The sequence below is a fragment of the Vombatus ursinus genome, unplaced genomic scaffold, assembly GCF_900497805.2.
Source record: "Vombatus ursinus unplaced genomic scaffold, bare-nosed wombat genome assembly UNPS02010193.1, whole genome shotgun sequence".
Taxonomy (NCBI): domain Eukaryota; kingdom Metazoa; phylum Chordata; class Mammalia; order Diprotodontia; family Vombatidae; genus Vombatus; species Vombatus ursinus.
Genome location: NW_020949971.1, coordinates 8,001,318 through 8,027,939, shown reverse-complemented (window position 1 = coordinate 8,027,939; position 26,622 = coordinate 8,001,318). Strand labels below are relative to the sequence as shown.

At 39.5% G+C, this 26,622-nt stretch overlaps 1 protein-coding gene across 1 annotated transcript in view; it reads left to right on the top strand.

The window, feature by feature from the left end:
• Nucleotides 1-2,155: 2,155 nt before the first annotated feature.
• The window catches only part of QRFPR (pyroglutamylated RFamide peptide receptor), a 77,957-nt gene continuing 53,490 nt past the window's right edge, over nucleotides 2,156-26,622 (top strand). Inside the window, exon 1 of the mRNA XM_027853772.1 lies at nucleotides 2,156-2,495. Coding sequence (XP_027709573.1) covers nucleotides 2,156-2,495 — 340 coding nt within the window. The remainder of the gene's footprint in view (nucleotides 2,496-26,622) is intronic.

The following is a 26,622-nucleotide window of genomic DNA, read 5'->3' as shown; positions in this document are numbered from 1 at the left end:
CCAGAGTTATTTTCTTCCCTTGAATCTCCAAAATTGAGTGGGAATTCACTGAGAGCCTCCCCTTTCTCAATGCTGTGGCAATGACACATTGCCCTACCAGGCAAGATTCTTCTCCAAGTTCCCTTGATGATTGTCTAAAAAAAAATAAAAAAGATTTCGCCTTAAATTCTCTTTCTCCACTCCCATCCCCAGTCTAAACTTATCAAATTGGTGATCTAAGGCTCTCTCAAATTTGCTATGGGTTACAAGCTCTGACTATCCTTCTGAGACAGGCTTTCAGACCGGTGAGGAACCTTGTGTATGTCAGTCACCAGAGGACAGTCATAGCTGAGTCCTCTGGCATTGTTTCAGCACTCAAAGTTTGCTACTAGCCCATAATGTGTGTGTGTGTGTGTGTGTGTGTGTGTGCGTGTGCGCGCGCGGGCCAACCATAACGCCTTATGGCAGGGAAGCCTAGGAGACAGGGGAGTGTTCTTGGAGCAAGAAAGTGCCCTTCTGATATGTAGGAACTGTGTAACCTTGGCCAAGTAGTTCTTTCTATGCGGCTCAATCCAATAGCAAATTGTTTTTGATAGATTTTCAGTTTCATGTGCAATCATCTTTTTTTTTTTTTGTATTATATTATGTTATGGAAATGCTTGCTTTATTCCATAAATTAAAAATAAAAGAAAAATCTACTACCTGGGACTTATTGGAATAGGACACTGCACTTAGAATCAAGATGACTTGGGTTCAGATCCTGTCTAAAAAACTGATTAGCCGTGTGACCCTAGGCAAGTCATTTAACCTCTCTGTGCTTCAGTTTCCTCAACTGTAAAAGGAGAGAGTTGAACTCCATGGCTTCTAAGGTCTCTTTCAGTTCTAAATATATGATTCTGTGGTCACAAGTTAGTGGAGATTAGTGTTTTGTTTTGGTTTGAATCATTCACTTAGCAGCAGTAGAAGAAAGTTCCCAATTGAGGAAATCACAAATACAGAGGGAAAATCTCTGAATGTGGGGCTGAGGACTCAATCTGGATTGAATTTCCACTGTTGGACAAACCCTTTCCCAGTCTGTGCCTCAGTTTCTTCACCACTAAAATAAGGAAGTTGAACGGCAGAAGTCGATCCAAGCAAAGCCAGAGGACGCCTATAATCAGTGTGAGGGTGAGTTCGAGCGAAGTGGCCAATCCGGGCGGACTGGGCTTGTAGGTGCGGGAGTGGCTGGCGCGTCGTGCGTTCTCGTTGGACGGCGGCCAAGATTAAAGCCTGCCCCCGCCCCGCCCCTCCTTCTCGTGCCTCGAGTGGTCCTCCTTGCGCTTCTGCACCTTCGTTCTCTCGGGCGTCTCGGTTCCGTACTGAGGGGCATAGCCGCCGCCGCCGCCTGCCAGAAGCTGAGAAGGATGCCAAGCTGAACCCGGGCTGGAAGGCCGGCGGTGCAGCTTTTTCTCCTCGCCAGCGGAGTTGAGTTCCGCAGAGCCTTTGCCTGATTTCCTTTGCGCTCCTAGACCCTCCCGCAGGAGAGAGTTTCTCTGAGCTTGAAAATCCTCTTGGTCTTCGTCCTTGCGACCCTCCAAACTGGTTCTCTCTTTTCTCTGTTTGGGGGCATCCCCCTTTCCTTTTTTCTTTCCATTTCCCTCCATCTTCTGAGGTGCAGAGGAGAGAGAGCTGACTTTGGAGAAGCCTGAGTCTAGTTGAGTTATCTCGCACAAGTCACTTGACTTCTTTGCGCCTCAGTTTCCTTATCTGTCAAATGGGAGGGTTGGACTAGACCTGTGAGGTCCCTTCCAGTTCTGACTGTACGGTCCGATTGTAGGTGAGGACTTGCTCTGGTCCCCTTGCTCGCTCAGTAAGGTGAGCAGTGGGGCTCAGACCACAGAACAGGAGCGGAGCAGGGAGCAGGAATAGCGCCCTGCGCCTCAGGCCCCAGCTGCTAGGAGAGCAGGGGAAGCTCTCCCCTTTCTTTGGAGTACTTCAGGTCCTCACGGTCTCCCCGCGGGCTTCCCGGCTTTCCCCTTGCAGACTGGCGCGCTCACAAGCGCACCCTCGCAGACACACCAGCCCACTCCACCGCGCTGTCCGCTCTCTTATTTCGCGCGGCTGACTGCAGCTGCTGGGACCTTGGACAGCTCTTGGAGTCTTGGTTGTGGGGCGTTTGTCCCGTGCGGCGCGCGCCATGCAGTCCCTCAACATCACCCCGGAGCGGTTAGCCCGGCTGCTGCGGGAGCACAACATGAGCCGCGAGCACTTCATCTCCCTATACGGGCTACGGCCCCTCGTCTACAGTCCCGAGCTGCCAGGAGCCGCCAAGCTAGCCTTCGTGTTCACCTCTGTGCTCATCTTCATCTTGGCGCTTTTCGGCAATGGCCTGGTGCTCTACGTGGTGACCAGGAGCAAGGCTATGCGGAAAGTCACCAACATCTTCATCGGTTCCCTGGCACTCAGCGACCTGCTCGTTACCTTCTTCTGCATCCCAGTCACCATGCTCCAGAACATCTCTAGCGACTGGCTAGGTGGTAAGCGTGTGCTTTACTTTCTCCTCTCCTCCCCGCCACTAAAGCCACCACTATCGCCCTCCTCCTCCCCTTTTCTTATTCTTAACCAGGAATTCCCAGATCTTTTCCTCCTTTTTCACTTTCTTGGGGACTTTTCTGATGTTTTTAGAATTTCATTTTCACCTCTCCATTTTGGATAGGTTTTCATCTCTGTTCAGGCAGGTTCACCTCCCCATTAATGACGATGACTCCCATTTCTATAGCGTTTGAAGGCTTGCAAAGTACTTTGGTCTTGACGTTGAGGAGACACGAATGAAGGTTTATTACCTCATTCTTTGGAGGAGGATACTTGGCTGAGAGCTACAGCGATTCATTCTAGATTACACCTTTGCTAAGTATTTGCAGTTGGTTTGGAACCCAGATCTCCTGACTCCGAGTCCGATAGTCTATCCACTACACTGGGCTCCCATGCTTCCCCATGCGGTAGTGGAGAAAGGCTAAGCAAAAACCAGGCAAGCGAAATGTGGCCAGATTACTTCCCTCTCTTTTTGTTTTAGTTATATCTTAGCTAACTAGGTGGGGAGAAAGAGTCTAGAATTTGCAACTTGTACTTAGGATAATGAAATTCAGAGTTGGCAGATGGTAGAGATTTTCTAGTCCAATCCTTTCATTTTCCAGTGGAAGAAACTAAGGCCAAGAGGAGTTAAGTGACTTGCTCAAGGTCAGATAAAATCAGTAAAGATGAAGGGCCAAGATTTGAATCCAGGTCATTTGATTCCAAATGCAATGTGTTTCCTACTACATCGGGCCACCTCCCGACAGATGTGCTCAAGGTGAAAGTCATCTAGCTCAGCTTTTTCAGGACAGAGATAGTGCTAATGGGAAGGAAGACCTTTGGGGTACACTGAGTTAGGGACTCCTGGGAAAGATTGGGAAAAGAAAGGAAGCTAATGGGCCTTGGATGGGATGCACATTGTTAAGCTGCAGCCCATTCATTTTTGAGCATAAACACTTACTTTGTCCCTTCTGGGACATCCTCTATCTGGACCAATGTGGCCAGTGCTAGGCAGGAAGTTCGTGTAAATAAGCTGCCAATGTATTAATAGGCTTGATGGAGAAAAGGCTTTAGTCAATCCTGCCCAGAGAGAAGTCTTACGTTTGGTGCCCAGTGCGTAACCTTTGATTTCTGTCCACACAAATGCTTCATTTCCATTTGACTCTGTTGGACAGGCATCTGTGCTACCTAACAGATATGCTTAAAGCTTTGTTTCTCTTCTAGGACTGGAAAGTTTTCCAGACCTCATTACTCATTTGGCCCACAGTGAGAGCACAAACTGAGGCTGCAGGAATGATTGGCTTTCTTTAGATATTTTGATGGAATTATTCTATGTGGGGTTTGTAACAAGCAATGTTTTTCAATTAACACAATGAATGAAAAGAGCCAGGCTGTGAGTCTAACCATTGAAGCACATCAAGAAATGCCACCTCCCCTCACTCTCCAGAGTTTTCCTTGTTATTTGCAGTGACTTCCATAGTGTCTGATAGACTTAGTGAAAGCTTGCAGAATTGGATTGTAAATCTATTCTCCATGTGACAGTCTTCATACTTACGTATTTAAGGAATCCTAAGTACTGCTGCAAGATTGATTGGAAAAAATATCACCCAGATTTTTAAAAAAATAAAAGGGAGAGGGGAGGTATAGATGGATGGTCTCTGGAAAAATACTAGAACAGATAAAGTGGTGGTTTGTAAGCTCCTTAGGGAAACAATGGTCATGCTGCTAGCATGCATGGACTCATTGAAACCCAGGGCATGTTAGACTAATTTTTTTTTTAAAAAATGGGCAAGGAAGAAAGATCAGAACAATGCCAAATGTCTTGTATACATGGATCTTAGCAAAGTATTTGACAGTCTCCCCCTAGTAGGTGAGGTTAAAGAATGAAGGCTGGATGATGCAACAGTTAAGTGGGTTTAGAACTATTTGCATGACCAGACCAGAAGAGTAGAGGTCCGTGGATTGATGCCAACTTGGGAAGAAATTTATAGCAGTGTGCATCAGGACTCTCTCCTTGGCTCTGTTTTATTCCATACCTTTATGGATGAAGACACATTTCCAGATGAAAAAAAAGAAGCCAATATTTCAGTTGATAGAATCTGGATAGCCTGGAGACCAGAGTGCAGAAACTCATAGAATCACAAAAGTTAAAGTTAAAAAGGAACTTATTAGGGGCCATCTAGATCAAACCCCTTATTTTATAGATGAGGGGACTGATGAAAGGAGAAATGACTTAACCAAGGTCATATAGGCAGTAAGTGGCATTGCTAGGATTTGAATACAAATCCTCTTGCTCCAAATCCAATGTTTTTGTCATTAAACCATGCTGTAATATGAAATAAATGTGTTCAAAACTATGAGAAGGGGAATGAAACCAGATTAAGAGTGATGGACAGGTGGAGGTAGATGGATTGTAGGTCCTCAGGGTGAGGATTAAGAATAATTTTGGGAGGATTAAGATGGAGATGGCAGGATAGAGAACTACAGTCAGGATGCTTTCAGAGTTCGGGACCAGGGAGATAGGTAGCCACTTAGCATGGAGTGAAAATGAGAGCATACAACTAGATGACTTCTGAGGTCCCTTCTAGCTCTAAATGTGTAGTATTCAACTGTTATGTTTGATGGTAACATCTAAGACATGACGATTATCTGATCTACCAAATCTGTCAAATAAAGAAATGAGCTTAGCCTGGCATGACTTATTAATGAAACCATATTGACTTGTTAAGAGGTTACTATGTGTCATGCAGTGTGCTCCATACACTACAGTGTAATGAGTGAGGTGTAGAATTCCCTAAGAAAGAAGCAAGAATGACTTGGATGTTGGTAGATGAATGAAACAATGGTCTTGATAGAGTGATGAACCTAGAAGGAGAGGTTTCTGATTGATGGTGGCAGAGGAAGGATCTGCAAGTGGTATCCAGGAGCAAGGAATATGTCTTCTTCTTCTCTTGGCCCACTATTTAAAAGAGCATAATAGCTAGTAAGAGGGTGACCAGGAATTAGTGTCTTCTAGAGGGCATGAATATTCATTTCCATGAATACTTGTTGATGTAAAGGGTGTTTGATGAAGAAACATTGAACTTTTAAAAAGAGATAGAATGAATGGCACTCTGTTAATAGTAGAGGTAGAGGGGCTTGAGGGTGGTTCAGAGAACAGAATGAAATGAAAAATAAGATATAGACTGTGCAGGTATAGACTGAGGTAGATACAGATAAAGTGAAGAAAGAGATATTGGAGGGGGGAAGAATTTTTACCTCAGCAGTGGGAGACTGAATCATAGAAATGACAGGGAGCATTTGATTAGTGCTTGCCAGCCCTAAGATGGGAAGGGGCTGGGATACTGAGGCTCCCATCTCTAGTGTTCTGTGATGAATGAGCACAACTTCAATCTGGGGAAGTGGCATCTGCTTCCAATGATTGCCACGCTGACCATTGGGGAAATGAGCATGTAGGTGGTAGGGAGTTCTGTCTGAGTGTCTCAGTCAATAAATACTTGGTCTTCAGGTCTATAGGGTCAGACTGAACTCTAACTGGAAGGCTACCTCATACTTAAATGGTAGGGAATGAGATCTTCTCAGGAGGTACCCTGCATATGAAGCATGTGACTTGATCAAGATTGTCATATAGCTAGCAACTCAGCTTTCAGAGTCTGAGTCCCTGGAAGGCTGGCCCTGTGGGACTTTCAATGCTCTTGAGACCAGGGATCGCTGATGGATCTGCTGTGGCTTGCTTATAGTTGTCAGTCCCATTTAGTGCAGCAGCTCTGGATCCCTGAAGCTCAAGATCTCTTAAGGTAGGCAACTGGGTGGTGCAGTGGATAGAGTGCTGGACTTGGAGTTCAGAAGACCTGAGTTTGAATCCTGCCACTTACTAGTTGCATGACCCTGGGCAACTCACCTCACATCTGTCAGTCTTAGTTCCTTTATGTGTAAAATGGCAATAATACAACCTATCTCACAGGGTTGTCTGGATTAAATAAGATAACATTTGTAAAGTGCTTTGCAAACCTCAAATTACTATGTAAATGCTAGTTATTATTATCATCATTATCATTCTCTTTATTCAAAGACCCAATTGGCAGTGGCTGATGATGACTGCGGTGTTTGGGTTCTCATTAGTAAAAGTGGTTGAATGGAAACCAGATATGCCTAGTATAGGACACTATCATCTACATTCACCACTTACACATCCAAGTCCCCTTATTGAGTATGTTGAAGAGGGAATTCATGCCTGAAGAAGTGGTTGGACTAGATGATCCTGGAGACCTGCTACAGACCTGAGACTATTAATCATACATCACCTATGCATCCTCCCTGCAACCTATTGAGGTAGATAAGGTAGATGATATCCAATATAGGCACAAGAAAGTTGAGGCTCAGAGAAATTGTGTCTTGATCAAGATTGTCATATGGCCAGGAACTCAGTTCTGGGTGCCTCTGAATCACAGGAATGCTTGGCAGGAGTATGGGACCAGAATCCTGGGCTTCCAATTGTCAAGTCTGTGCTCTGTCCATTACACTTAATCAACCCATCCTTCAGAGTATGTTGAATTTTGGAAAAAGCCAAGAATCATTAACCATCAAGTCTGTTGAGTTGTGTGGGTACAAAATATGAGTGATACAATTTTTGGTTAAAAAAAAAGAGGCTACTGGGGTTGCTTTTCTTCTATAATTTGAAATTGGGTTCTGTAGGCAATTTCAAAAGAAGTCTCCAAAATTACTCAAGTAATAGCTACATCATTGGCATGAGCACCCTGTCTCCCAAAGTGGTTACTTTGAGGAGTATATCCCTCCTAGGATCATAGTTTTATATGTGCCAGGGACTTCAGAACACATTTAGTCTGAGCCTCTCATTTTCTTCATGAGAAAATTGAGGTCTGGAGATATAAAGTGACTTGTCCAAGGTGACATAACTGGTAAGTGGTAGAGCTGTAAGTTGAATTGAAATCTTCTGAAGGTCTTATGTATTCCTTAAAAAACACAACCCCCCCCCACAAAAATCATTGGCATTTCTACATATTACTAACAAAACCCAACAACAAGAGATAGAAAGAGAAATTCTATTTAAAGTCACAGTAGACATTATAAAATATTTGGGAGTCTACCTGCCAAAACAAACTCAGGAACTATATGAACACAATTACAAAACGCTTTGCATAAATAAAGTCAGATCTAAATAATTGGAAAAATATTGGTTGCTTATGGGTAGACCAAGCTAATATAATAAAAATGACAATTCTACCCAAATTAATTTACTTATTCAGTGCCATACCAATCAAACTACCCAAAATTATTTTATAGAGCTAGAAAAACAATAACAAAATTCATCTGGAAGAACAAAAGGTCCAGAATTTCAAGGGCACTAATGAAAAGAAATGCAAGAGAAGGTGGCCTAGCTGTATCAAATCTTAAATTGTATCATAAAGCAACAATCATCAAAACTACTTGGTATTGGCTAAGAAATACAGTGGTGGATCAGCGGGATAGGTTAGTTACACAAGACACAATAGTCAATGACTATAGTAATCTACTGTTTGATAAACCAAAGACCCCAACTTCTGAGATAAGAACTCATTATTTGACAAAAACTTCTGGGAAAACTGGAAAAGAGTATGGCAGAAACTAGGCATAGACCAACATCTTACACCATATACTAAAATAAAGTCAAAATGGGTACTTGATTTAGGTATAAAGGCTGATACTATAAGCAAACTGGGAGAGCAAGGAATAGTTTACCTGTCAGATTTATGGAGAAGGGAAGAATTTATGACCAAATGAGAGGCAGAGAGCATTATGAAATACAAAATGGATGACTTTGATTACATTAAATTGAAAAGCTTTTGCACAGACAAAGCCAATGCAACCAAGACTAGAAAGGAAGCAGAAAGCTGGGAAACAATTTTTACAACCAGTGTCTCTCATGAAGGCCTAATTTCTAAAATATATAAAGAACTGAGTTGAATTTATAAGAATACAAATCATTTCCCAATTGATAAATGGTCAAAAGATATGAACAGGCAGTTTTCAGAGGAAGAAATTAAAGATACCTGTAATCATATGAAAACATGTTCTAAATTACTATTGATTAGAGAATTGCAAACCAAAATGATTCCGAGGTACCACATCACACCTACAGATTGGCTAAAATGACAAAACAGGAAAATGATAAATGTTGGAGAAGAGGTGGGAAAATTGGAACACTAATGTATTGGTGGAGTTGTGAACTGATCCAACCATTCTGTAGAGCAATTTGGAACTATGCCCAAAGGGCTATAAAATTGCACATACCCTTTGACCCACTAATACCACTTCTAGGTCTGTATCTCAAAGAGATCATAAAAATGGGAAAAGGATCCACATGTACAAAAATATTCATAGTAAGTCTTTTTGTGGTGGCAAAGAATTGGAAATTGAGGAGATACCATCAATTGGGGAGTGACTGAACAAGCTATGGCATATGAATGTAATGGAATACTATTGTGGTATAAAAAATGATGAACAGGAGGACTTCAGAAAAACCTGGAAAGACTTATATGCACTGATGCTGGGTGAAGTGAGCAGAACCAAGAGAACATTGTACACAGTAACAGCCACACTATTCGATGACTGACTTTAATAGACTTTGTTCTTCTCAGCAATGCAAGGATCTAAGACAACTCAAAAAGACTCACAATGGAAAAAGCTTTCCACATCCAGAGGAGGAACAATGGAATCTGAATGCAGATGGAAGCATACTATTTGCTCTCCTTTTCTTTTGCTGTTTTACTTTGATTCTTCTTTCTCGTGATTCCTCCCCTTCTTCTTTACATCATGATTAATGTGAAAATATGCTTAATATGAATATACAAGTAGAGCCTATATCAGATTACATGCTGCCTTGGGGATGGGGGAGGAGAAGGAGGGAGAGAAAATTTTAAACAAAATCTTATGGAAGTGAATGTTGAAAACTAAAAATTAATAAATACATTGTTTAAATAAAAAAAGAGAAAACAAAAACACAAAACAATCATTTATAGACACATATCATGCTGATATTTTTGGCCATGAATAATTTTTTTTTGCCGTCCAGATATTTGATACATTTTGTGTTGATAAAATTATCAATTCAAAATCAACCAATTCCCACATAGTACTTTCTTTGAAGAACAACATCAATAACACTATGTTAAGTGAAACTATCTGATATAGTGATTGTGACTGACAGAGCATGTAAAATTCTGTTCTAATATAGAGCAAATAGAGATTATTAGGAGACAATTTTTGTAAAGTGCTTTGCAAACTTTAAGGTGCTATATGAACATGAGTGGTGTTGGCTATTGTAGACAACCTCTTGGAATGTTTTATTCATTTATTTTTAAAAATCATTGTCATTTCCCAATAAACTCCAACTAGAACTCTCTCATAACAAAGAAGTATAGTTAAGTAAAATAAGCCAACACAATGGTGATATCTGAAACCATAAGTCTCATTCCATTCTTGTAATACATTGTTAGGGGACACTAAATTTGTACTGGTAGCCTGGTAATTCAGCTTTGATGTTGGAATGAAATGAGCCACTCAAAAGTCATTGTACAGTTAACAAAAGTTTTACTTGACCCTAACATAGCAAAGATAGACAACAAGGATACAGTGACGCTTAGCTTCATAGATGCACCCCCTCCCCAACTTCTATTTGGAAACTAATCTCATCACAAGGGCTGAGCATGGTTACTCTCCCAGTTTTCAGATATCCACCAACTCAGAAGGGCCCTATTCCACAGGGTAGGACCTTTTATACCTATTGGTGACCTGAAGCCACAACATAGCTACAGGCCACCAGTAAGCTAAGTCAAAGGTGGCACAACTTGAGTTTTGCCCTATCCTTGATGCAATTAAGCCATTTTGTCACCTTTCCCCCAATCCTTGGAGAATAGGGGTCCCATTACATACCCACTGTATTTCTGCCTAAGAGAAAGGAGGTGTTTCCTTTTTAATACTCAGGAACCAAGACTGGTCATTGCATTGACCTGAATTCTGATGACTTTTGGTGTTCTCTTAGTTTCTCTTGTTGTCGTCAATGTAATCTCTGTATTGACACAGAGAATGTTGTCAGTTCTCCTGGTTCTACTTTCTTAGCTCATCATGATTTCTTTTGAGGCTTCTCAAGTTTCTCTGAATTCTTCATTTTGGTTTTCTCTCACAGCACAATCACATTCTATTGGGTTCACATAATATAGTTTGATCAACCATTCTCCAATTGATGGGAACTTGTTTCCAACATTTTGCTACCACTAATGTGCTGTGGATATTTTGGTATATATGAGTCTATTCTCTCTGCCATTGATTTCCTTGGTATGTAATCACAACTGTGTGACTGCTAGTTCATTCAATATGAATAGTTTAGTGATTTTTTTCCCATTCCATTCTAAATTCTTCTCCAAAACAGTTGAATTAACTCACAGCTCCATCAGCAGTATACCAGCTTTCATGACTTCTCATAGCCCCTTCAGTCTTGAGTGTTTTAATCTTTTATAACTTTTGTAGTTTTGTCAATGGGAGATGATAACTGAGAATTTATTTAAATAGGAATTTCTTTTATAACTGATTTTGAACTTTCCCCCCATGATTGTCAGTAATCTCCATTTCTTCTGAAAATTATTTGTTACTATCTTTTGGCCACTTTATTTGTTAAGAAATGACACCTGATTTTAGAGAATTGTGTCAATTCCCTATAGATTTTGGATGTTGGTCAGGTAGTATTTATTAACCATTTAGTATATGCCAGGCACTGTATTGGCTAAAAATATAGCCCTCCCCAGCCCCAACAAAGATTTCACATTCTAATGGGGGAGACAACATCTAAATAACTAAGTATTTGTAAGATATATATGGAATAGATTGAAGGTGACCTTATAGAGGGGTGTACTAAAGTATGGGAGTGGAAAAGGTCTCCAGTGGAATGTAGAATTTGATCTGAGTCCTCAGGAAAGCCAGTTAAGCTAGAAGGCAGAGGTGAGGAGAAGAGAATTTCAAGCACACAGGAAAGTCACTGAAAAGGAATAAAAACAGTTGATTGAGTGTTGTGTGTAAGGAACAGCAGTAGGCCAGTGTAGCTGAATCATGTAGTCTCTGGAGTGTGTAGAGGGGAATAAAGGATTGAGAAGGACAGGTAGAAAGGGGCCAGTTTGTAATACCAAAGAGCAGACCTTATATTTGAGCAGTGAACTGTTAGGGAGTCATTGGCATTTGAGCAGGGAGGGACATGTCTGTATTTTAGGAAAATCCTTTCAGCAGATGGATTGGGGAGGAGTGAAGAAAGACCATTTAGAAGGCTGTTGCAATAGTCCAGGCAAGAAGTGATGAGGTTGATACTGAGATGGCAAGCCTGAGTCCAGGGAGGATGGCAATACCTTTCACAGTAATAGGAAAGTGGAAGAAAGTTTGGAAGGAATTATGCTTTAGTCATATTGAGTTTGAGATGCTTAAGGAGTATCTAATTTGAGACATTCAGAAGGTAGTTGTTGATGCAAGAATGGGACTCAGGAGAGATACTAGGGCTGGCTATATAGATCTGGGAATCATTTGCAGAGAAATGATAATTAAACCAGTGGGAGTGAATAAGTGGAAGATAATGTTTAGAGAAAAGAGAAGAGGTACCAGGACAGTGCCTTGGACTCACAATTAATGCACTTGATATAGATGAAGATCTATCAAAACAAAATGAAAAAGCAGTAAACAGACATGTTGAAGAACTAGAAGGAAGCAATGCCACATGAACCTAGAGAAGAGAGATTCTCAGAGAAGGTGACCAGCATGGTCAGCAGTAACAGAAAGGTCCAGAATGATGGAAGCTGGGACAAGGCAATTAAGAGAGAATTAGTAACCTTGGAGAAAGTAGTTTCGATTGAAATGTGAGGTTTAAAGCCATTTGGCAGAGGATTTAGATGACAGCGAAAGGAAGTGTGGGCACCTAATGCAGATAGATTTCTCAAGGTGTTTAATTGAGAAGGGTATTAGGGTTCTGCTCGGCTCAAGCTGGTATCTTGTTCAAGTTCCGTGTTGGAATGAAATGGGGCTCTTGCAGGTCACTCAACAGTTAACAAAAAAGAGGTTTACTTAGGCATAGCATAGAAAGGATATTCAACAAGGACACTTAATTAAGGATACTTAGCGCTTAATTGGGTAGATGTGGGTCCTTTTCACCTTCATATGGAAATGTCTCTGATTAGGAGGGTCAGACTCCTGTGCTCTTAGAAAATATGCTGAGTATGAAGGACTCTGACTTCATGTTGGTGGGACTTTTTATGCCCTTAGATGATTAGAAAACCACATTAATATAACCAAATGCTCCCAGAAAGCTGCATCAAGGGAGCCATAGCTTTAGCCTTAGTCTTCTGGGCCAATCAAGTCCCCACAACAAGTATGTATTCTTTCAATAAGAAAACTAGCTTAATTCATGGTGGAGAGAGGAACAACTTTGGTAGATAGAGGTCTTATCACAAAGTGGAAGACAGATATAGGTTGATAGCCAGCAGGGAACCTATGCCCAAGTGAGTATAGGATGAGGAAAGTATGGACATGTTTGTAGGAAGTGAAGAAGTAGTCAGTAGATAGGGAAAGTCGGAATGTTGGAGAGAGAATGAGGATGATAGTGATAGTGAGGGCCATATGCTGGGGAAGATGGTAGGGGAGAGGATCAAAAGCACATATAGGGGCAGCTAAGTGTAGTAAATAGAGCTCTGGCCCTGGAGTCAGGAGGACCTGAGCTCAAATCTGGCCTCAGACATATAACATTTGCTAGCTGTGTGACTCTGAGCAAATCACTTAACCCCAGTTGCCTCACCAAAAAAAAAAAAAAAAAAGCACATATAAAGGGGATTGTATAAAAGTCCAATCTGGTGTTAGAGGAAAAAAAATTCCCTCCAAAGTCACCAATTTCCTTATTGTTCTAGGCGCAGGGGTATTGTTTGTTAAAAATAATTTAAATTTTATATAATACAATTATCTTTTGGCTAATCTCTTTTGTTTTTCATCTAGATATGGATTTTTCTTCTAATAATAGCTGTGAAATAGATAACTTTTCAACCTCCTCCTTAAAAAAAAGCATTACGACTTTTATACTTATCCATCTCCAACTTAATGTTGCATGTGGGACAAGATGCTGGTACAAACCAGTTTTATGTCAAAGTTCTTTATGGTTTTCCCACTAGTTTTTTTTCAAATCAAGAGATCTTTCCAGTAGTTTGTGTTATAGGTTTTTTTGAACAACGTACTGCTGTGTTCCTTTGCCTCTGGGTCTTTTTCTCTAGTAAATTACACCAACCTGCTTTTATAGATATTTTTTGCCTTACCTCACAAGTCTTGATGATTACTATTAATTGTACATCCCTTTCATTCCATTTTTATTATATCCCTTGAAATGTTTGAAATTTTGTTTTTCAAAATTAATTTTTTAATCTCTTGGTAGTTTGATTTGTATAGCACTGAATTCATAGATTATTTTATCCAATTCAATGCAGCCACCATTTTTTGAATTTTATTCCAAGTTCTAATAATTGTGCTAAGTTATAGACCTACAAAGTTAAAATTAAATATTCCTGACTTATGGAGTTTTCATTCTATTGGGCTGAAAAAAATGTATATATAGAGAAGCAGAAATACATATGAAACAGAGGAAATAGTAAGTTTACTAGTGAGGAAAGTTCAATAACAACTGGGTGCATCAGAAAAGGCTTCCTATGGAAAACACCACCTGAGCTTTACATTGTCATTTTTATTCTATTGGCAGGACCTATCCACTAACACTGAATATCTCTCTGATTATTTAGGTCTCCCCTTGTTTCTGTAAAGATCATTTTAAAGCTGTATTTATGTATGTCTCTTGTGTGTCTTAGTGCTTTTTTGTGTGTGACAGAACCTACGATTTCATCAGTGTGGGGAATTGTCATTGCAAATGCTGACACCACTACAGCTAATTAGTCACTGAGCTGTAACTTGTAGTCTATAGTTTATGATTTCTTAGGTCCCTGAGGGTTTAAGAAACTATCCTATGGTCACACAGATAGTATGTATCAGAAGTCTTCCCAACTCCAATACCAGCCCTTTATTTAATATGTTATGGTTGTCTTTCTGTACAAACTGCCAAACTAATTAATTAAGGTGATTAACATTAACTGCCAAATATTTTATATATTTTGTGGTGATTTTAAATGGAACTTTCCTTTCTATCTTCTCTTCTCAGGTTTTGCAACATGCAGAAATGCTTTTGTGATTTTTAAATGTATTTTGTGGCTATTAAAATGAAAGTTCTCCTTATATAATTTCCTTATAGTTTTGTAATATATAAAAATGCTTTTGTGATTCTTTGTGACTTTTGTTTTTTTTATTTTGTTTTGCTACTTTAAGGAAGGTATTCGTCATTTTGATTAGTCCCTTCAAATAGAATTTTCTAAGAATGCCATCGTAAGTAAATAGGAATAATTGGTCTCTTCTGGAACAATGTTTTATTCCCTTAATTTCTTGCTCTTTTTTTTAAATCAAGAATTAGCATTCATAGTGTTATGCCAAATAACAATGGAGAAAGGGAGTATTCTGGAGTCATCCAATAATTATTTGTTAACTGCTTAATATATGGCAGACATTAAGTTAAGTGCTGGAATGCAAAACAAGGTAAAAATAATTCCTGTCCTCAAGAACCTCCCATTCTAAAGAGGCAGAAAATATGCAAATAACCATGTACATACAAGAGATATACAGCATAGATGAGAGGTAGTCTCAGAAGGAAGGCTCTAGCAGTGGTATTGGAAGAAGAAGGGCCGAGAAAGGCCTTTTGCAAAAAGTGGGGCTTGAATTGAGTCTTAAAAGATGTAGGAGGCAGAGGTGAGGAGAAAGAACATTCCAGACATGGGACAGAGACAACAGAAAAATTCTGGAGATGGGAGATGCAGTGTTGTATATGAGGAATAGCAACTAGGTCAGTGTAGCTGTATCTTGAGTGTGTAGAGGGGAGTAAGGTATAATACAAGTGGAAATGCAGGAAGGAGCCATATTGTGAAGGGATTGAAATCCTAAACAAGTGATTTTATATTTTATCCTGGAGGCAATAGTTATCCATTAGAACTTAGAGAGTAGGCTGAGGTTACATGGTTGAATTTGTGCTCTAGAAAAATTACTTTGGCAGGTGGGTGGAGGTTGGATTGGTGTGGCCTAAGATTTGGGACATGAAGGCAATTTGGAAGGCTGTTGTAATAGTTCAAGACAGAGGTGATAAAGGCTTGTGCAAGGGTTATAGCTATGTAAATGGAGAGATAGAGATGTATATGAGGGAGGTTGTGAAGGGAGGAATGAGAATATTTGATAATATGTTGGATCTGGGCAGTGAGTGTGAACAAGGGGTCAAGGACAACACTGACGTAGCAAAGCTGACTGATTGGGATGATGTCATAATAGACTATTTGATAGTAACAGAAAAATTTGGAAGAGAGGAAAGCTTGGGAAGAAAGATAATTAGTTCATTTTGGATATGTTGAATTTGAGATTCCTACAGAATGTCTAGTTTAAGATGTCTGGAAAACAGTAGGTGACACAGAAATGGAGCTCAGAAGGGAGATCAGGGCTAGATATGTACAACTGAGACTCATCTCTGTAAAGATGAGAATTTAACCCTCGGAACATACATACATGTGTATATAAAATACATACATACATACATATAATATAATATATACATATAATATGTATGTATGAAAAGAGAAGAGTGCCAAGAACAGATCCTTGAGAGGACAAAGTTAATAGGTATGATGTAGATGAAAATTCAGTAAAGGAGATTGAGAAACAATGGTCAGACAGGTAGGTAGAGGAGAACCAGGAGAGAGTAGCATCATGAAAATATAGAAAGGAGATAGTATTCAGGAGGAGATAGTGATTGACAGTGTCACGGGCTGCAGAGGTCAAGGCTATTATTTTTGACAATTAAGTAATTGATAACTTTGGATAGAGCAGTTTCAGTTGAATTATGATGTTGGAAGCAAGAACTTTTTATGTTCCTATGTCTATTCTTTCCCATTTATTGTTTCTTGTATGACAATTGTTGGTATGTCCTCCATCCTTTAGGTTTCTTTTTTCACTTTCCTTTATTTCATGAAGACCATTCCAGATTTCCTTGTAGTTACTCTTAATTGCCTCACAGCATTATGTTACAGTACTATTTTCATTCACTGTATAAAATCCTAGCTTGTTAAAACTGGAAGAGATGTTAGAAATCATAAACTCCAACCTTTTCTTTTTATAGAAAAGGAAACCAAGGCCAATAGAGTGGTAATGATTTGTATAGCTTGACGTGTCTGAATATTTTTTCCATGATGACCTAGCTCTATCCTATAACAGGTTTCTCAAAGAATGGACACCCTAGTTTCCAGGTACTCTGTGAGTCTATATCCCATAAAACAATAGCACACTAGCACTCCATCACCCTCAATGAGTTTACCTTTAATAATCAAAAGACACAATCAACTCACAGAAAAGGCATTTTAATGCAATGGATTAGAAAGAAAAAAATAGCAACAAATCACTCCTCTAATAAACTTGTGATGCTATCTCCCACAAATGCCCACAACATCAGTGGAAAGGAGTGACAACATATGGAGAAGCAACATATGCCTTCAAAACTGCAGAGCCTCTGATGTCTTCTGGTGATGTCATTCCACTGTTCTCCCCAAGCACTTTCTCTGCTCACCCCTGCATAATGCTGATCAGCTGAATGTTGTACCATCAAATGCTTCTCCACTGAATGTATTATTTTTATCAGGCTCTACTCTGCTGAAGGTCCTCTACCAGATGTCTGTCTCTATAATTTCTCTTTGACTCCAACTTCTGATTCTGCTGGCTTGTTCATTCTCATTGGAAGAATGGGCTCCTTCATGATTTTAGCTTAAAGCCAATAGAGTTTTTCTTGCCATGAATCTTTAGAAAAGGCATGAACCCTTTTCCTGAATGGCAAGAAGCCTGCTTTTAGATTTTCCTTCTTGTTCTCTACAGTCTTGGCTACAACTTGCATCCCCAACCAGAAATTATCACACCAGGAACATAAGTTCATTAGAACAAAGAGTTGGATCTCTTCTAGCTAGCTAATGTCCTCAGACTTAATCTTTTCTTTTGAACTCCCCCCTCCTTTATTCTGTGTGCTTGTGTACCTTTGCTGGGGACCTCACTCTAGTTTGTGATGACTAGGTCCTTCTCGTGCCTTCCCTATACATAGCTTGTTGGTACATGGTTGTTTGTGGGTTGTCTCTCCTGTTAGACTGGGAGCTCCTCAAGGGCAGAGATCATCTTTTACCTTTCTTTGTATCCCCTGTGCTTAGTACAATTCCTGGCACATAGTATGCCCTTAATTAATGCTTATTGACTGACTGACCATTCTATAGACTTTTCAGTTTTTTTTCATCACAAGGGGCAGGCCATCAGTGAGGTAATGGATATTTGCCCAGTAATCACTAAAAAGCTCTATTTAAGGTTCATGGTTCCCTCGTTTTCCCACTTGAGCTTCTTCCATATCAATGGGTAGGCAGGGAAAAAGGTACAAGCCAAGACCATGTGCCAAGGGCCCTACTTAGCTTCATTCCTGGCCTTTTTATATAATCCAGTCATAGCCTTAATATGCTTTGGAGGCACACCTTGGCATGTGTTTAGACCCAATCTGTGATAATTTATGAGCATTTTCCTTCTTTTCTCCACTCTTTACCTCTATTTCCTTCCCATTTGTTTGGTCCCTTTCCTTGCAACATTTTCCCCAGGCTTATTGAGATGTCACTTTGCAATGTTTCCATGAATAAAAGGATTCATGAGCTCCAGCATTCAATGAGACCTAGTTCCTAAGTGAGACAGCATTAAGAAGAATATATTTCATTTCTGTTAAGATAACTGTAAGGGAACTCAGGGGCACTAGGTGATTCAATGGACAAAGTGCTGGACCTGCAGTCAGGAAGACTTGGGTTTAAGTCTCAACTGAAACTTTCTAGCTCTGTGACTCTGGGCAAGTCACTTAACATCTCTCTGCCTCAATTTTCTTATCTATAAAATAAAGATAACACTACCTACCTTCAAGGTTGTTATGAGGATCAAATTGATAACCTTTGTAAAGTGTTTCATAGACCTTAAATGTCAGATAGACATCTCTGCACATGTTCTATTCTGAGGCTTCATCCCAGCACAGAGCTATGCTGGATTTTCAAAGGTACATTGGTGCCATCTGCTGCAGGAAGCCTTTCCCTTCCCCTTCCCCTCTTAATTCTAGTGTCTTCCCTCTTTTAATTACTCCCTGTCTATCCTGTTTATAACTTGTTCATATGTGTTAGTTTTCTTATTTTTTTCCTACTAGATGGTGAGCTCCTTGAAAGTAGGCACTGTTTTTTCCCTTTTATTTCCCCAGCATAGTATCTGGCACATAGCAGGTGCTTAATAAATGCTTATTGACTGACTAATGCATTGGTAGACTTCACATAGCAATGTAATACAAGTTATGTCAGGTTCTACCAAACTAGAAATGTTTCAAGTATGGCTCCAGTATTGCATCACAAGACCATACATTCAACACTAAAACTACTCTTAGAAATTATTAGTTAAGACTCTTTACTTAAAAAATGAGGAAACTGAGGCCCAGAGAGATGAACTACCAACCAAGGTCTTGCAGGTAGTTCATGGCAAAGTGGTAATTGGATCTTTTGATTCTCGACCTAGGTCTCTTTCCTTGGCATCATGCTATTTCCCCTGTGTGCTGTATCAGTCATCAGCCTAGCTAAGTTTGGAGAGGGACAGCCATAGAAACCACTATAGCGACAGCTATAGAAACCACTCATTTAGACATTGAGGTGATGCATTTGGCACAGTTATAGGAAGAAGGAGGACAGCAGTGAAATCATAGTTTCATGAGGGAATGTGTCAGGAAAGTACCTGTTGACTGTATCTCATCTGAAATAAAAAAGGAATTGTTCCAAATTTATATTTGTAAAAATATGGACAGATAATTGCACCCTAAGAATCTCATTTTCCCCTTAAAGCTCAAAGGAATCAAGAGACCACATTCAATAGCCTTGAGTTTTATTTGAGAAAATCAATTCTATTGCTTCTGAAAATTCGGATTTCATTCCTCTGTGTAGCCTTGTTATTATTATTATTATTTTGAAATTTGCACATACTCAATTTCAATCCAAAGGGTATTTTTTATTATTGAATCAAGAAAACATGGAAGGCTGCCTAATGACTCAGTGGTGTCCTGATCTAAGAAGGTAAGAAACAGGTAAGGGGCCTGGCTGCTGCAGTAACTGTCTGTATGACACAAAATCCAGATGTGACTGATAACCGTGGCCTCTTTCCTTTTTCCTCTCCATTTGAGTAATGGGGAGAACAAATAGGGTTCTCAGTTGAAGTCATGCATGCTGGTAACTGATGGAAAATGAAGGGGAAAAAAGTAAGAGTGAGAGGCAGTGAGGGAGAAGAGAGGAAGTGAGGGAGAAGAGAGGAAGTGGTGTCAATCAGGGAAATAAGGGTGATGCTGGGTGTGTTACTTTTAGCTCAGACTAAGGGTGAAATGGCATTGAAAATGCTAGAGAGCCCTAGAGATTTATCATCTTGCCCAAGGAACCATGTGGATTGTTGGAGAAAGAGCTGAAGAGAAAGAAAAAGCTGTCTCATCCCCATTCTCCTTCAGTTAGCAGAGAGCAGAGAGTGATTCCACGTCTTGAGGGGGTCCTCACCGGAGGACCATGAATCATTGCACATAGTTACATTGTAAGTTGAGATCTCAGTGTAGTTTTCCAGCAGCTTTTGCAGCAGAAGCAACCCTTTGATTTCTTTGGGTGAATACTCTCATTCAGAAAGATTTCTACTTAACCACGTTTGGCAATTTCACTTTATGTAAATGAAGTTTTCTGTATATCAGGGATAATTGGTAACTGTGGAGATTTATGTATATTTTTGGAACTAATAGCTGCATTTTGCAAGTTTCTTTTATTTCTTTAAAAATTAATCTTATCTTTGTAACAATAAATTACATGTTTACAAGCCAGTCAGTCAATAAACATTCATTAAGTACCTACTATGAGACAATCACTGTGCAAAGTGCTGGTAATATAAGTTTAAGCAAAAGACAGGTCTTGCCCCCAAGACCTCACAGTCAAAGTGGGGTGACAACATGCAAACTACTACATAGAAACAAACCACATGCAGAGAAGTTGGAAATAAGAAACAGAGGGAAAGACTAGAATTACGGGGAGAGGGGCAATAAACAAGAAGTCAATTTTAGTATTCTGGCAGGACCTAAAAATAGATTCTCCCAGAGTCACTGAATAGAAGCTATAAGCCAAGGTTGGTGAGAAAATACCCCATGTAATCAAATGCTTCATTTCTTGAAAGTCTCTAACATGTTAAATGGAGGAAGTGTTATTCACCACAGGTTTCTGTTAATGACTAGAGTACCTTGGTGGCATACTATGCTAATCCAATGTGTGTATATCTCTGTGTGTGTGTGTGCATGTGTGTGTGTGTGTGTGTGATAGAGAGAGAGAGACAGACAGAAAGCAAGATAGACAGAGAGTCAGAGACAGAGACAGAGACAGAGACAGAGAGAAATAAGAGGGAAAGAGAGACAGAGATAGACAGAGAGAGAGACAGAGAGAGCCAGACACACAGACAGACAGACAGACAGACAGAGAAATTCTCTCCTCTGATGAAGGAGAGGTATACTTCAGCTAAGGATGATAGTGATAGCTAGAAGCTAAAGGCAGAGAAAAGTTCCACATTACTGCCACTAGAGCCATGTCTTGTATCAACCAGAAAACCAGTGGAATACCCTCAAAAAGTGACCACAAATATAAGTAAAAGGAAAAATAGTCCTTGCCCTCAAGGACATTACATTCTAGTGGGGGAAGATGAAGAGAGGTGAGGAGGTATCTCTTTGGGGAGTATAGTGGCAAAATCTGGAGAATAGAGCACGGCTGGCCTGGGCCCTTTCTCAGAATGGAGGTTCTGGAAGAAACTCACCAGTGGGAGAAGGGTCTGAAGGGGCAGAAAAAGAAGGCCACTGAAGCATGGTGATCAGTCCAAAGAGGGGAGCATGGCTGGTGTGGCACACCGTGTTATTTCTGACAAATGGGAAGAAGGCCCAATAGGAGTAACTCGGCAATATCACTAAATGACGGCGGTAGCTCTGCAACACCAGAAGCGTGAGTTGTTCTCTTATGCATCTATCCCAAGGAACACAAGTTCTCTGGGTGCGAGCGCTTCTCCATTTGTGCTCCTCTCACACATTTTCACATTAGTGCTTCTCCATGTGTGCATCCATGTTTTTCTCACCTGTGTGCCTCTTTATGTATGAGAAACTTGAAATGTGTTCACACTTCCCACTGATTGGGGTATGTATATACGTGTATGTGTGTGTGTGTGTGTCTGTGTGCATGTGTATGTGTGTGCACCCATGAGAAAATGTATCCAAAATTTGTGGGGGGAAATGTTCTATTGGTATTCTCATTCATTAAATGTCTTTGCTTTAAACTAATTACATTTTCTAGTTGACTAATAAAAGTAAACACATTGGTGGGGGCTTGTGAACTATGGTTTTTGAATAGATGTGGATGTGCAGAGCTCTTTCAACCTGGGGTAGCTTGTCTGAGGGTCTCTATATGTTAATGACAGCAGAACTGCCCATAGGTGTCATATATGTTTTGTGAATAGCAGTAGTAGAAATAAGGGACTGTTGGTAGTTCAGCTATATGTCCACTGATGGGCCTTCTGTCCAAATGTAGGTGAAGCATAGGAAAGTGCGCAAATAAAAGTAAATAGTCAGGTAGACCAGGAAGATTGCTTGTTTCTTTAATTCAAAGATTTTGTTGCCAGGGTAACAAGTTAGCGACATGGTATTATAACCATTTCACTTAATATTCTGGAGACAGTATTTCTCTTTTTAAAATTGATTTAGTATTTTATTTTCCCCCAATTACATGTAAAAACAATTTTAACATTCATTTTTAAAACTTTGAATTCCAAATTCTCTGTCTTCCTCCTTCCTGCCCTGCTCCCCCCTTCATTGAGAAGACAAGCAATTTGATATGTTATACAAGTGTAGTCATGCAAAACATTTCCATATTAGTTATGTTGTGAAAAAATATATAAAAAAACCCTCAAAAATAAAGTAAAAAAAAAGTTTCCATCTGTATTCAGACACCATGAGTTCTTTCTGTGGGGGTGGATAGCATTTTTCATCATAATTCCTTCAAAGTTGTCTTGGATCATTGTATTGCTCAGAATAGCTAAGTCGTTCATAGCTAATCACCTTATAATATTGCTGTTACTTTGTACACAATACATTTCACTTTGCATCAGCTTATGTAAGTCTTTCCAGGTTCTTCTGAGAGTATCCTGCTCATCATTTCTTATAGGACAGTAGTATTCAATCACAATCACATACAACAATTTGTTCGGTAGTTCCCCAATTTATGGGCATCCTCTCAATTTCCAATTCTTTGCCATCAGAAAAGAGCCACTATAAATATTTTTGTATGTATAGGTCCTTTTCCTTTGTGTTTTTTTTTTAAATCTCTTTTTGGATATAGACCTAGTAGTGGCATTGCTAGGTTAAAGAGTATGCGGGGTTTTATAGTACTTTGGGCATAGTTCCAAATCCTCTATGGAATGGTAGAATCAGTTCACAACTCCACCAACAGTGCATTAATATCTCATTTTCCCTTCCAACATTTGTCATTTTCCTTTTCTGTCATGTTAGCCAATCTAATAGGTATAAAGTAGCACCTCATAATTGTTTTAATTTTCTTTTCTCCAATCAATAGTGAGTTAGAGCATTGTTTTCCAGATAGCTATAGATAGCTTCATCTGAAAACTGCTCATATCTTTTGATCATTTATCATTTGGGGAATGGCTCTTATTTTCATAAATTTATCTTAATTCTCTATATGTTTATAAAATGAGGCCTTTATTGGAGAAACTTGCTTCAAATTTTTTTTCACAGTTTCTATTGCTAACTATATTTCCCTCCATCCTATTCCTTCCCATTTATTCTATTCTCTCTCTCCTTTCACCTTGTCCCTTCTCAAAAGTGTTTTGCTTATTCTTTACCCCAATATGCCCTCCATTCTATCACTGCCCCCTTTTTAATCCTCTTCCCCTCCTATGTTCTTGTAGGGTAGTATAGATTTCTATACCCAATTAAGTGTGTATGTTTTTCCCTCTTTGAGCCAATTCTGATGAGAGTAAGGCTCACAAGCTCCCCTCTCATCTCCCCCATCTTCCTGTAAAAAGCTGTAAAAGTTTTTTCTCACCTCTTTTATGTGAGATAATTTATCCCATTCTACCTTTCCCTTTTCCTTTCTCTCAGTGTGTTCCTCTTTCTTACCCCTAAATTTTATTTTTTAAATATCATCCCTTCATATTCAACTCACACCTGTGCCTCTGTCTAAATATACTCCTTCTAACTGCCCTAATAATGAGAAAGTTCTTATGAGTTATAAGTATTTTCTTCCCATGTAGGAATGTAAACAGTTTAACTTTATTAAGTCCCTTATGATTTCCCTTTCCTGTTAACCTTCTTATGCTTCTCTTGAGTTTTGTATTTGAAAGTCAGATCTTCTATTTAGCTCTGGTCTTTTCATTAGGAATACTTGAAAGTCCTCTACTTCATTGAATTTCCATTTTCCTCCTCATGGATTATACTCAGTTTTGCTGGGTAGATGATTCTTGGTTGTAATACTAGCTCCTTTGCCCTCTGCAATATCATATTCCAAGCCCTCCAATCCCTTAATGTAGAAGCTGCTAAATCTTGTGTTATCCTGACTGTGGCTCCATGATACTTGAAACATTTCTTTCTGGCTGCTTGTAGTATTTTTCCTTGACCTGGGAGCTCTGGAATTTGACTATAATATTCTTTGGAATTTTCATTTTGGGATCTCTTTCAAGAGGTGATCAGTGGATTCTTTCAATTTCTATTTTGCCCTCAGCTCTAGAATATCAGGGCAGTTTTCCTTGATAATTTCTTGAAAAGTAATGTCTAGTCTCTTTTTCCGATCATGGTTTTCAGGTAGTCCAATAATTTTTTAAATGATCTCTTCTGAATCTATTTTCCAGGTCAGTTGTTTTTCCAATGACAATTTTCACATCGTCTTCTATTTTTTCATTCTTTTGGCTTTGTTATATTGTTTCTTAATTTCTTATAAAGTCATTAGCTTCCATTTGCTCAATTCTAATTTTTAAGGAATAATTTTCTGCAGTGAGCTTGTGTACGTCCTTTTCCATTTTGCCAATTTTACTTTTTAAGGAATTTTTTTATTTAGTGACCTTTTGTGCCTCTCTTTCCATTTAGCCAATTCTGCTTTTCAAGGCACTCTTCTCCTCATTGACTTTTTTTTGGTAACCTTTTACCATTTGGTTTAGTCTGTTTTTTCAGGTGTTATTTTCTTCAGTATTTTTTGTGTCTCCTTTACCAAGTTGTTGACTCATTTTTCATGATTTTCTTGTATCACTCTAATTTCTCTTCACAATTTTTCCTCTACCTCTCTTACCTGATTTTCTGAGATCAACTTACATTTTCTTGGACGCTTTCAATGTAAGAGCTTTGACTTTGTTATCTTATTCTGAGTGTAGGTTTTGATCTTTCTTATCACCATATTATCTTTCTATGGTCAGAATTTTTTCCTATTCTTTGCTCATTTTCCATCCTATTTCTTGACTTTTAACTCTTCATTAAAGTGTGGCTCTGTTTCCAGGGTGGTGAGTGCACTGTTCCAAGCTTCAGGGGTTTTGTGCAGCTATTTTCAGAGATACTTTTAGAGACATGTAAGTTTTCATTTCTTCCAAAGTGGTATGATCTAAGGAGAGGTGTGTTTACTACTCTCCTGGCTTGTGCTCTGGTCTGTGAGTGACCACAAGCACTCTTTTCTACCCTGGAACTGTAACAAGGGTCACCCCTCTACTGTGGTCACAAGCTGGGGCATGCTAGTGCTCCTTCTCACCCTGGGCCTGCCACCCAGGACTGGGACCAAAATCCTAGAGTGGGCAAAGCAGCAGAGTTCTGCCTCAGTGCTAACAAAGAGACTCCTCTCATCTCCTTCTGAGCAGTTGTTTGACCCCCTTGTTGTCTGTGAGCTCAGAGTTCCAGAAGCAGCTGCTGCCACTGCTGATTCCGTGGTTCCCAAGGCCTGCTCCTGGTTTGCTAAGCCTGGTCTAAGCTGGCACAGCCTGCACTGAAGTGTGCTCTGCTCTTACCCAGGTGTAATAGACCTTTCCTTCTGACCTTCTAAGTTGTATTTGGCTGGAAAATTATTTCACCCTATCCTTTTGTGGGTTTTACCACTCAAGGAATTGTTTTATGGCATTATTTGAAGATTTTTGGAGGGGTTTTGGGGAGAGCTCAGGTAAGTTGCTACCTTTTCTCCACCATCTTGTGTCTGCCTCTTGGAGATGGTACTTCTATGTCAAAGTGACATCCCTCATATTTCTATAAGAACAGCCACCTACTTTCTCAAATTCATTCTCTCTCTCAAGTTGGGAGGAACTCTTCATTCTCAATCCAAAATATTTCTCAATTATCAGAGGAGAAGTAGCCAGCACTATCATTTTGGTACAGCTTGCCCTTACTTTGGGATGACTTTTGCAAAATTTGTAATGCTTTTCCATAGAAGTATAAAGTCTGAAAATTGTTCTCAACTACTCGAAACTAGAAAATAAAGCATATTGGAATAATAGAGAAACCACACAAAGAAAACAGAACAGCTGAGTATTTAATTTTGGTTTATAGTCCTTCAACTGTGAGGCATGAATATCTCTTTAAGGTGTGTCTCAGGTAAAGTCCAAGCCCATTTAGCCTCATTTCAATGATCCACAGCATCTGAGATCAATGACTTTCTCATAATGCCTGGCCACTGTGGACATCTTATTTATTTTTTTAAGAGGGTAAAGATACTATATCCTTTAATTATGTCTCCTCCAGCACCTAATCTAGGTCCTAAATACACTTGATAATTTTTATTGAATTTTTAATTGATGTTTTAAATAATTCAGTTTTCTCTGCTAGAGGCCTTTTCTTATTAAGTATTATCTCCCCATTTTTAA